At 43.3% G+C, this 12,907-nt stretch overlaps 1 protein-coding gene across 1 annotated transcript in view; it reads left to right on the forward strand.

Moving 5' to 3' along the window:
• Positions 1 to 12,907, forward strand: part of Dnhd1 (dynein heavy chain domain 1) — an 84,407-nt gene that overhangs the window by 45,206 nt on the left and 26,294 nt on the right. The window contains 5 exon segments of the mRNA NM_001447283.1: positions 5,327 to 5,452; positions 5,819 to 5,916; positions 6,024 to 8,907; positions 9,108 to 9,273; positions 9,433 to 9,625. Coding sequence (NP_001434212.1) covers positions 5,327 to 5,452; positions 5,819 to 5,916; positions 6,024 to 8,907; positions 9,108 to 9,273; positions 9,433 to 9,625 — 3,467 coding nt within the window.

Genomic DNA, 12,907 nt, shown 5'->3' on the forward strand with positions numbered 1-12,907 from the left:
GTAATTCCTCAATTGAACTTCCTTCTTCCAGATGTGTCAAGTTGAGAACTGAAGCTAACTATGACAAAAAGCATCCAAAATGTGTGGGAATTGCTAGTAGAGGGGAAATTCTCTTATTGAACATAAAGGGTATCAAACCAGTGAATCCAAGAAGTTAGTTAAGTATATAATCATGATAAGTAGGTAAATAGGACTTGAGATTTTTATTTTAGCTAAAAAACATACGCATGCACATTTGCATGCTAACGTTTTGTTCTAAGAACAAGAGCTTTTTATCAGCTCAACTCTTCCTAGCCTATGGTGTCCTTAGAAACATCTTCTCATGCATACTTCCAGTACCTAGCCTTCTGTTAGATTAGATTATTTAATTAAAATTGTGACATAACTCACACAAATAGGTTTTTAAGCACTCATTTAATTAGCATTTAATCAGGCATGTGCTTTAATTTGGAGCAAAAACACTGGAATCTTCTAAAGAATAGCTTGAAATTTGTGATGTTTGGTTTAATTTTGATCATTAGTACCATAGTCGTGGTTTGAATATGCAGTGTATCTCACAGGCTTATGTACTGAGAGTTTGATTGACAGCTGATAGGCTTTTGGGAAGTGATTGTATCCTATCCCTTGGTTTAATCTCTTGATAAATTCATAGTACAGTGGCACCGTTGGATGGTAGGAAGTAGGGGATGAGACCTAATTGAGGAAGTAGTTCACTGCTAATGCATCCTTGAGAGCCACATCTTGCTTCTGCTCTTCCCATTTCCCCTTTTAGCTGTTTCTTGGCTATCATGATGTAAGCTGCTGTGTTTACCCTCCTCACCATGATTGACAAAATCCCTGAGATGATGAACTAAAATAAATCTCTTTCTCCTTAGTTGTGTATGCTAGGCAATTCATCATAGCAACCAAACTTTTTACAACCAGTATATCTATGATATAGAGGATCTTCCAATTCTCTGAGATTAGAGACAGGAAATAGGCACATGAAGTTAGGGAGTAAAGATTATGCAAAAGAATATGGAGAATGTTTTGTTATAGGGAAGTAATAAAGTCAAATTTTAGTTCAATAGAGAGAGTTGAGAGGCAAAGAAACAGAAATGGGAGACACCTGGTGTAACTCAAGTGAAAACCAATAATGGCAGAAGTCATTTTGGGCTACTTAGAAGTCTATCTGGGCAAAATGTGTAGGCAAATCCGTCGTAGGATATGGCTTTTCTGTTATAATAGTTCTCTTCAGGCTTCCATGTGCGGCATGGCTTTCCATTCGGTTTGGAATACCTTTCCTTTCTATTTCTCCAGGGACTTCTTGTTCACATCTTTCTTCTTTAGAACTAATCATTTTCAGTATTGACTGAAACATTAATAAGACCAGACATCTGTAATTAATACTCAGATCATGATTCAGTGACATCTTTCCCCAGTTTTGACAGGAGCACATATTATGTTGATCTTTGATCTTTTTGCTTGTGTTTGACCCTGGTTCCACATTTTTCAATCTGCTTCTCTCTGTTCTATTCTACTTTCCTGTATCACCCATAGGATCCTCTGCTACTTAAGTAATTTTAAAAACTAGTGGAGAACAAACTGTAGATAGTTTGGTTATTAGGCCACCTCTAAGTATAGTTTCAGGTACCACGTAGAGTCCTCCAATCGTCACAAGAATTCACAGTTCTTAGCCTACTTTCTGTCCAGCTTTCCCTCTGACTCCAACTCACACAGAGCACTGTACACTTGCATATCTTCCTACGGATTTTCTCTTTTCTCTGTACTAGGATTCTGCATCAGCTCTGGATGTATTAATCAAGCACCCATTTTGTGGTTGCCATGTACCATGAAACTCATGACTTCACTTGTTTGAATGAGCTTAAGATGATGAAACCTTGTGTATTTAACTCTTACTCCAAGAAGACATGCTCTTTTTTTTTTTTTTATTAACTTAAGTATTTCTTATATACATTTCGAGTGTTATTCCCTTTCCCGGTTTCCGGGCAAACATCCCCCTCCCCCCTCCCCTTCCTTATGGGTGTTCCCCTCCCAACCCTCCCCCCATTGCCGCCCTCCCCCCACCAGTCTAGTTCACTGGGGGTTCAGTCTTAGCAGGACCCAGGGCTTCCCCTTCCACTGGTGCTCTTACTAGGATATTCATTGCTACCTATGAGGTCAGAGTCCAGGGTCAGTCCATGTATAGTCTTTGGGTAGTGGCTTAGTCCCTGGAAGCTCTGGTTGCTTGGCATTGTTGTACATATGGGGTCTCGAGCCCCTTCAAGCTCTTCCAGTTCTTTCTCTGATTCCTTCAACGGGGGTCCTATTCTCAGTTCAGTGGTTTGCTGCTGGCATTCGCCTCTGTATTTGCTGTATTCTGGCTGTGTCTCTCAGGAGCGATCTACATCCGGCTCCTGTCGGTCTGCACTTCTTTGCTTCATCCATCTGTTTAATTGGGTGGCTGTATATGTATGGGCCACATGTGGGGCAGGCTCTGAATGGGTGTTCCTTCAGTCTCTGTTTTAATCTTTGCCTCTCTCTTCCCTGCCAAGGGTATTCTTGTTCCCCTTTTAAAGAAGGAGTGAAGCATTCACATTTTGATCATCCGTCTTGAGTTTCATTTGTTCTAGGCATCTAGGGTAATTCAAGCATTTGGGCTAATAGCCACTTATCAATGAGTGCATACCATGTATGTCTTTCTGTGATTGGGTTAGCTCACTCAGGATGATATTTTCCAGTTCCAACCATTTGCCTACGAATTTCATAAAGTCGTTGTTTTTGATAGCTGAGTAATATTCCATTGTGTAGATGTACCACATTTTCTGTATCCATTCCTCTGTTGAAGGGCATCTGGGTTCTTTCCAGCTTCTGGCTATTATAAATAAGGCTGCAATGAACATAGTGGAGCACGTGTCTTTTTTATATGTTGGGGCATCTTTTGGGTATATGCCCAAGAGAGGTATAGCTGGATCCTCAGGCAGTTCAATGTCCAATTTTCTGAGGAACCTCCAGACTGATTTCCAGAATGGTTGTACCAGTCTGCAATCCCACCAACAATGGAGGAGTGTTCCTCTTTCTCCACATCCTCGCCAGCATCTGTTGTCCCCTGAGTTTTTGATCTTAGCCATTCTCACTGGTGTGAGGTGAAATCTCAGGGTTGTTTTGATTTGCATTTCCCTTATGACTAAAGATGTTGAACATTTCTTTAGGTGTTTCGCAGCCATTCGGCATTCCTCAGCTGTGAATTCTTTGTTTAGTTCTGAACCCCATTTTTTAATAGGGTTATTTGTTTCCCTGCGGTCTAACTTCTTGAGTTCTTTGTATATTTTGGATATAAGGCCTCTATCTGTTGTAGGATTGGTAAAGATCTTTTCCCAATCTGTTGGTTGCCGTTTTGTCCTAACCACTGTGTCCTTTGCCTTACAGAAGCTTTGCAGTTTTATGAGATCCCATTTGTCGATTCTTGATCTTAGAGCGTAAGCCATTGGTGTTTTGTTTAGGAAATTTTTTCCAGTGCCCATGTGTTCCAGATGCTTCCCTAGTTTTTCTTCTATTAGTTTGAGTGTGTCTGGTTTGATGTGGAGGTCCTTAATCCACTTGGACTTAAGCTTTGTACAGGGTGATAAGCATGGATCGATCTGCATTCTTCTACATGTTGCCCTCCAGTTGAACCAGCACCATTTGCTGAAAATGCTATCTTTTTTCCATTGGATGGTTTTGGCTCCTTTGTCAAAAATCAAGTGACCATAGGTGTGTGGGTTCATTTCTGGGTCTTCAGTTCTATTCCATTGGTCTATCTGTCTGTCTCTGTACCAATACCATGCAGTTTTTATCACTATTGCTCTGTAATACTGCTTGAGTTCAGGGATAGTGATTCCCCCTGAAGTCCTTTTATTGTTGAAGATAGCTTTAGCTATCCTGGGTTTTTTGTTATTCCAGATGAATTTGCAAATTGTTCTGTCTAACTCTTTGAAGAATTGGATTGGTATTTTGATGGGGATTGCATTGAATCTGTAGATTGCTTTTGGTAAAATGGCCATTTTTACTATATTAATCCTGCCAATCCATGAGCATGGGAGATCTTTCCATCTTCTGAGGTCTTCTTCAATTTCTTTCCTCAGTGTCTTGAAGTTCTTATTGTACAGATCTTTTACTTGCTTGGTTAAAGTCACACCCAGGTACTTTATATTATTTGGGTCTATTATGAAGGGTGTCGTTTCCCTAATTTCTTTCTCGGCTTGTTTCTCTTTTGTATAGAGGAAGGCAACTGATTTATTTGAGTTAATTTTATACCCAGCCACTTTGCTGAAGTTGTTTATCAGCTTTAGTAGTTCTCTGGTGGAACTTTTGGGATCACTTAAATATACTATCATAAGGAAGACATGTTCTTATAGGGATGACATTACTCCCTGCTTTAGATTCTTAGCAAAATAAAGGCAAGGACATATATGAAAAGGATAGTTCAACATCCAAAATATCCCCCAAGGGATGTCTCTTTTTTAGTATATAATATGTTGGCAGACATACTAAGGTTAAGACTTCACACAACCTCTTTAACCTTCCTAAGATGAGATGAGAATCTGAGGTCTGAAGTATAAAGGAAATGAGACACAGAGTTTTCAGGTAACTCTGGGGAATTATAGTCTGCTCCATACTCCTTAGACAAGCACTACAGATGAGCCTTTATACCCCCTCCATTCAGGGGTCATTTAAAGGGGGGTAAAACAGAGGACTCAAACTATTCCAATATTGTTTTCTCTAAAAAACTCTGAGATGAGTGTTTTCTTTTAAATAGGGTATTTATTTAAAGAGTCCTACAACTATCCAAACCAATTTCTCTCCTGTTGTTACCCAGGTATTGTCCCTGCCTTACTCAGGTCTGGTCTCACATAAAATCGTGGGACTCTTTAAGTGGCACCGAGGAACTAAGCGCTAGAATCATGAGAAAAACATTCGGTCTCAACTTTTCTACCAGGATCTCAGTCATCCCAGAATGGACATTCATGCTGAATGCATACTGTGTAGGGACTTGGATCTATGAGGCTTCTTTCTAGGATGAAGGCTCTGATGCCTTAAAGACTGTCTATAGAACTAGACAAGAATGATAATATCTAGCTGGAGAAATGAGCTGTTTCGAGTCTGCCCATGGTGCCTATTTTAAGATTTCAGGCGTCTTTCATATCATCTGCATGGCATGGAGTCTCTGAAAATGGAAGTGTACTGAGACAGTTGCCTCTCCTAGAAGGTCAAGATGTAGTTTTTTCTTCCCCAGCCTCTCCTCTTGACTCGTATGGAATAATACTAGCTTAGCTGAACATTGACAGTGCATCTTTTTCTTCCTTAGACTACAGCAGCCTACAAGATGCCATCCAGAACAGTCTTCAGGCTCTATTCAAGATCCTAGCCATCCAAAAGTCAGGACAGTTGCATAAAATAGCTTTAGAGTGGGTGACCATCATGTATGACCTGGGTGAGTACAGGGCTCTAGTTGGGTGGGTGGGTGGAACACAATGTGGGCTGGCCCAGAGGATAACAGGTGATCATTGGATAGAAGATGTGAGTAACTTCCCAATGTCAGATGATAATCTGAGAAGACAAAGTAAGTATTTTTCTAAGACAGAGTAAGGGCTCCCCAGGCTTTTTCTTGGTTCAATGACACCAGGTCTTTATTTCTAGTGAATGTTTTACTTCTTCTAATAACTCCTTGGGTTATGCTGAACAGTTTGTTTCTGTTGGGCTAATGGGTCACTGGAGAGGTCAGGTGTATGCTGGACCCACTCGAAGGTATTAGAACCATAGAATCTCTCTCAAATATTTCTCTGACTGCTTAACACAGGTGCCCTGCTGGAAGTATGGGTGTCTTTCCAGCAGAAGTGGATTTTTCTGAACAAAGTTCTTCATGAGATGGAGATCGAATTTCCTGCTGCTGAGCTGGTAGGGAAGGGAATTAAAGCAGACTGGGCAAGTGCTCCTGAGTATCAGGGCTTGGGATGAAAGAGTGGCTGTCACACTCCCCTCACTTACCACCTTTCTTACCACAGAATGCTCGTTTCAAAGTCATGGATGATCAGTATCGGACTCTAATGCGAATCTCTGTGGCTGATCCAATGGTTCTGTCACTTATAGTGCCCAATACCAAGAGGAGCCCTTACTTCCAAGGTCAGCATCTACAGCACCTATTGAAAGTAGGATCAGTAGAGCTGGAGGCCATCATCATGGGTCTGGAGGATGTCCTCTATGGGGTACGTGCCAACTTCCCCCGCCTTTTCTTCCTCAGTGACAGTGAACTGGTGGCCCTGCTGGCTTCCCCTCTAGATACCTCTGAGGCCAAGCCATGGGCACAGCGTTGTTTTCCTTACATTAAAGCTGTGAACTTCAGGTCCAAATCAACTAATAAGGAAAATAATGACAAGGATTCAAAGTCAAGTATAGAGACTGTGGAGACAATTTCTGTGCTAGGAGCATGTGGAGAGGAAGTGAAGCTTCAGGAGCCCCTTCCTCTGTATCCAGACCTTCCTAAGTGGCTGGCCTCTTTGGAGACCTGTCTACGGCTTGTAGTAGTGAACCTGCTCCAGAGCTGTGTGGCCACCCGCCTTGCTCAAGGCCCATCCCTCATTAAGGCATTGAAGGCAATGCCTCAACAAAGACAGATGTCCACGCAACTGTATGTCCAGCATTGGCTAGATGCAGTGCAAGTTTTTCCATGGCAGTGCATACTGGTGGCAGAGGAGATAGTGTGGCGAGCCGAGATGGAGGAGGCTCTGCTTGAGTCAAAGACTATGCGCCTGAGTTCCGTACATGTACGCAATCTTGAGGTCCTGGTACAATTTATACGATCTCAGAGGAGCTCTCAGGGTGAACAACCTCTGCCTTCTGTTCGCCAGACTAGTCTATTCAGTTCCCTGCTGGTCAAGGCAGTGACTCATAGGGATATAGCGCAACTCCTGGAGAAGAACCAGGTCAGTGATCTGACAGACTTCCACTGGGTCCGCCAAATTAAGTATCACCTGGGTTCATCTCACTTGAATCTCAAAAGCCCCCTGCAATGTCTTACGACTACTGCATCTACTGAGGAGCCCTCTGTGTCACCAGCTGCATGCTGGATAGATGTGCTTGGCCGGTCCTTCTTGTACAATTATGAGTACATGGGGCCCAAACTGGGGCCTCTACCTAGCCTGATGCATGAGCGGCAAGTGTTTATTCTCTTATTGGCCTTGAATGAGGTGGCCTATGGGGCCGTACTGGGCAGGGATGGTCTGGGCAAGGCAGAAACTGTGAATAGCCTGGCATGGGCCCTGGGCCGCCAGCTGGTAATAATGCCCTGCTTGCCCCAGATAGAGTTCCGATGTCTGAGCAATTACCTGAATGGTGCCCTTCAGTGTGGGGCCTGGCTGCTGTTAGAGAATGTTCACCAACTACCTTCTGGCCTGCTTTCTGCCCTGGGCCAGCGTCTGGATGAACTGCACCATCTTTACGCCCCACTATATCAGAAAGCTTCCAAAAACATCAGTACCATAAACCCTACTAAACACCTACTCCTTGGTGCTGGTTTCTTTGAGAAGCATCAAGTGTCCGTACGTCTTGGCTTTGGCTGTTTCCTGACATTTCATTCCCTGAGTCCTGATGTGCCTGCCAATCTGCATCTGCTACTGCGTCCTGTGGCATTGGCATTCCCAGACCTGCAGCGAGTGGCAGAGCTGCAACTGCTGGGAGCAGGGGTACGGGATGCCTCCAGAATGGCTACTCGCCTATCCAAATTATTTTCCCTAGAACGTGAGCTGGTGTCTGGGACCTTGCCCAGCCGCTTGCCACTGCTCAAACAGGTACTGGAAAACACAATAGAGACACTAAATGCATCTGAAGAAAACAAGTCCCAGCAACCCCACAACCTAGCTGCTGCTGAGGAGGCTGCGCTACTGCGTGCCCTGTTGCATTCACCACTGTTCACCATTCTTGATGGGCTCCGCCTACAAAAGCTCCAAGAACTGCTCTGTGGGATTTTTCCTAATGCTAGTCATGTGCTGGCAGAGCCTGTGTGCCACAGGCTGATGAAGTCAGTAGTGGTGGAAGAACTCCAGCAGTTAGGCCTGTTTCCCACCCTTAACACATTGACGTCTCTGGAGCAGCTCAGTGAGGCCCTGAGCAAGGCCTCTGGCATTCTGCTCCTGGGTACTGCAGGCAGTGGCAAGAGTACTTGTTGGAAGAGCTTATTTAAGATTCAGAATCGTCTGGCAGCCATGGAACATACCTCAACCAAGGGTTTCCAATCTGTGGAAACTGTCCACCTATATCCTAGTGTGCTCACTTCCCAAGAATACCTAGGATGGTCAGAAGGTTCCTCCTGGCGCTATGGTATATTTACTAAGCTCCTTCATGCTGCCCCTTATTGTAAGACTGTAGGCTCAGAAGAGAAGTCAGAAAGATTCACAGGGATCCAGCAATGGATAATATGCGATGGGGCTCCTAATCATGCATGGTTAGACTCCATCACTTGCCTCCTGGCTGACCCTCCCCAGTTGAGTCTCCCAAATGGTCAACAGATAGCACGGCCCCTAGGTACCTTTTTCTTGATAGAGGTAGCAGAGGCAGCAGGTATGTCTCCTACAGTGTTAGGCCGGTGTGCTCTCGTCTGGTGTTGTGGGGAACAGACTTGGCAGTCCATGCTTAGTGTCTTGATAACATCTCTGCCTCATGAATACCACCTACAGCAAGAGACAATCGTGCAGTTCAACCACTTAGCTGAAGTACTAGTGCCTTCAGTGTTCCGATTCCTTACCCGCATAGGTGCTAGTTCTCAGCTACAGGTACATGGACATCAGGCTGTTTGCCCAGGTGTGGCAGAAGTCACCAGCCTGATCCGCATCTTGCGTGCTCTACTTGACCCCCATCTACACTTATTCGAGGAAGAGAAGCCACACACAAAAGGTAGGAAGGTAAAAAGGTTGGCTTTTGAGAGAGCTGGGATCTTCAGGGTAACTGGGTTATATCTGGGTTAACCACAAGCATGGGTTCTTTGGTGAAGCTGATCCAGGGAACTAAAGGTGAAGAGAATGTAACCAACCTCTGTTCTTCCCTCCATCTTCTTTTTCCTATGTGGATTCCTATTCTGACCTTGACCATTGCAGAGGACTTTAGTGGCACTGATCTTGTGACCCAAAACTTCATATCTTCAAAAAGCAAGGCCCAGTCTGACCGCATCAGTGTGTATAAAAAGGAGAGGAGACATTTGCTGGCTATCAGTAGCTTTCTTTTTGCCATAATCTGGGGCTTTGGAGCCCACCTTTCCTCCAGGTACTATGATAATGGGAGGTGTGGTGTAGAAAGTGCTGAGGCAGACTGACCTGTGGGAACTAAAAGTCATGGTATATTACAGTGGGGACATGGTAGAGTAGATGAATGTCATAGATGTAACTTTTATGACTGTCTTTTACCTGTGTGTCCTCTGAGCAGACACTGGCCTCTCTTTGATGACTTCATGAGGAAGGCTATTAGTTCCCTGCCCAACTATCCCGAGCCACCTCCTTCAGCCTTGGTGTTTGATCTACATATAAACCTTGAAGATGGAACACTGGTTCCCTTCACTGGCCAGTACCTGAGCACCCATGTCAAAAGAAGTCTGGGTTCTTTCCAGCCCTCTTCTCAGGTATGAAGACAGAAAATAATTTGAATTGAGGCTTAAGAAGCTAGTAGCCAGGGGTTGGGGATTTAGCTCAGTGGTAGAGCGCTTGCCTAGCAAACACAAGGCCCTGGGTTCGGTCCCCAGCTCCAAAAAAAAAAAAAAAAAAAAAAAAGAGAAAAAAAAGAAAAAAAAGAAGAAGAAGCTAGTAGCCAATATTTGAGATCACCCCAAAACCCACCTATGCCCATATTTTTGATACTTCCAAAATTACGAAAACACACAACCTGTTTTTTTTTATTGGATATTTTCTTTGTTTACATTTCATATGTTACCCCCTTTCCTGGTTTCCCCTCCAGAAGCTCCCTATCCCATCCACCCTCCCCCTGATTCTATGAGAGTGCTCCCCTACCCATCCATGCACTCCCTCCCATCTCCCTGCCCTGGCACTTTCCTACACCGGGTCATCGAACTTACACAGGACCAAGGTCCTCTTCTCCCATTGATGCCCAGCAAGGCCATCCTCTTCTGCATATGCACCTGTAGCCATGGGTTGCTCTATGTATACTCTTCAGTTGGTGGTTTATTCCCTGGGAGCTCTGGGAGGGGGTTGGTTGGTTGGTTGATATTGTTGTTCTTCCTATGGATTGCAAACCCCTTTACCTCCTTCAGTCCTTTTCCAAACTCCTCCATTGGGGACCCCGTGGTCAGTCCAATGGTTGGCTGCAAGCATCCACCTCTGTATTTGTCAGGTTCTGGCAGAGCTTCTCAGGAGATACCCATATCTGGCTCCTGTAAGCAAGCACTTCTTGGCATGCACAATAGTGTCTGGGTTTGGTGTCTTTATATGGGATGGATCCCCAGGTGGGGCAGTCTCTGGATGGCCTTACATTCAGACTCTGCTCCACATTTTGTCTCCATATTTCCTGCCTTGAATATTTTGTCCTCCCTTCTAAGATGGAATGAAGCATCCACACTTGGTCGTCCTTCTGGCGCTTCGTGTGGTCTGTGGATTGTATCTTGGGTATTCCGAGCTTTTGGGCTAACATCCACTTGTCAGTGAGTGCATACCATGTGGGTTCTTTTGTGAGTGGGTTACCTCACCCAGGATGATATTTTCTAGTTCCACCCATTTGCCTATGAATTTCATGAAGGCTTTGTTTTTAGTAGCTGAGCAGTACTCCATTGTGTAGATGTACCACATTTTCTGTATCCATGTTCATGTTGAAGGGCATCTGGGTTCTTTCAGCTTCTGGCTATAATAAATAAGGCTGCGATGAACATAGTAGAGCATGTGTCTTTGTTGTATGTTGGAGCATCTTTTGGGTATATATCCAGGAGTGGTATAGCTGGGTCCTCAGGTAGTACTACATCCAATTTTCTGAGGATCCTCCAGACTGATTTCTAGAATGGTTGTACCAGCTTGCAATCCCACCAAAAATGGAGGAGTGTTTCTCTTTCTCCACATCCTCGCCAGCATCTGCTGTCACCTGAGTTTTTGATCTTAGCCATTCTGACTGGTGTGAGGTGAAATCTCAGGGTTGTTTTGGTTTGCATTTCCCTGGTGACTAAGGATGTTGGACATTTCTTTAGGTGCTTCTCAACCATTCAACATTCCTTACTGTGAATTCTTTGTTTAGCTCTGAACTCCATTTTTTAATAGGGTTATTTGATTCTCTGGAGTCTAACTTCTTGGGTTCTTTCTATATATTGGATATTAGCCCTCTATCTGATGTAGGATTGGTAAAGATCTTTCCACAGTCTGTTGGTTGCCGTTTATCCTAATGACAGTGTTCTTTGCCTTACTGAAGCTTGGCAATTTTATGAGGTCCCATTTGTTGATTCTTGATCTTAGAACATAAGGTATTGGTGTTCTATTTAGGAAATATTCCCCTGTGTCCATGTGTTCGAGGAACTTCCCCATTTTCTCTTCTATTAGTTTGAGTGTGTCTGCTTTTATGTGAAGGTTCTTGATCCAATTGGACTTGAGCTTTGTACAGGGTGATAATTAGGGATCAATCTCCATTCTTCTACATGCTGACCTCCAGTTGAACCAGCACCATTTGTTGAAAGTGCTATTTTTTTTCTACTGGATGGTTTTAGCTCCTTTGTCAAAGATCAAGGGACCATAGGTGTGTGGGTTCATTTTTGGGTCTTCAATTCTATTCCATTGACCTACCTGCCTGTCTCTGAACCAATATCTACAGTTTTTATCACTATTACTCTGTAATACAGCTTGAGGTCAGGGATGATGATTCCCCCAGAAGTTCTTTTATTGTTGAGAAAAGTTTTTGCTTTTTGTTATTCCAAAGGAATTTGAAAATTGTCCTTTCTAACTCTATGAAGAATTGAGTTGGAATTTTGATGGGGATTGCATAGAATCTGTAGATTGTTTTTGGCAAACTGGCAATTTTTGCTCTATTAATCCTGCCAATCCATGAGCAAGGGAGGTCTTTCTATCTTCTGAGATCTTCTTCAGTTTCTTTCTTCAGAGAATTGAAGATCTTGTCATACAGGTCTTTCACTTGCTTGGTTTGAGTTACGCCGAGGTACTTTATGTTATTTGTGACTATTGTGAAGCGTGTCATTTTCCTAATTTCTTTCTCAGCCTGTTTATCCTTTGAGTAGAGAAAGGCTACTGAATTGTTTGAGTTAATTTTCTACCCAGTCACCCAGTCACTTTCTGAAGTTGTTTATCAGGTTTAGGAGTTCTCTGGTGGAACTTTTGGGGTCACTTAGGTATACTATCAGATCATCTGCAAATAGTGATATTTTGACTTCTTCCTTTCCAGTTTGTATCCCTTTGACCTCCTTTTGTTGTCTGATTGCTCTGGCTAGGATTTTAAGTACTATATTGAAGAAGTAGGGAGAGAGTGAGCAGCTCTGTCTAGTGCCTCATTTCAGTGGGTTTGCTTTAAGTTTCTCTCCATTTAGTTCGATGTTGGCTCCTGGTTTGCTGAATACTGTTTTTATTATGTTTAGATATGGGCCTTGAATTCCTGATCTTTCCAAGACTTTTATCATGAATTGGCTGGCGTTGAATTTTGTCACATGCTTTCTCAGCATCTAATGACATCATCATGTGGTTTTTCTCCTTTGAATTTGTTTACATAGTGGATTATGTTTATGAATTTCTGTATATTGAACCATCCCTGCATCCCTGGGATGAAGCCTATTTGATTGTGATGGATGATCATTTTGATGTGCTCTTGGATTTGGTTTGCCAGAATTTATTTATTTTTATTAACTTGAGTATTTCTTATATACATTTCGAGTGTTATTCCCTTTCCCGGTTTCCGGGCAAACATC

The sequence above is a fragment of the Rattus norvegicus genome, chromosome 1 (genome assembly GCF_021556685.1).
Source record: "Rattus norvegicus strain SHRSP/BbbUtx chromosome 1, alternate assembly SHRSP_T2T, whole genome shotgun sequence".
In the NCBI taxonomy this organism is placed as follows: domain Eukaryota; kingdom Metazoa; phylum Chordata; class Mammalia; order Rodentia; family Muridae; genus Rattus; species Rattus norvegicus.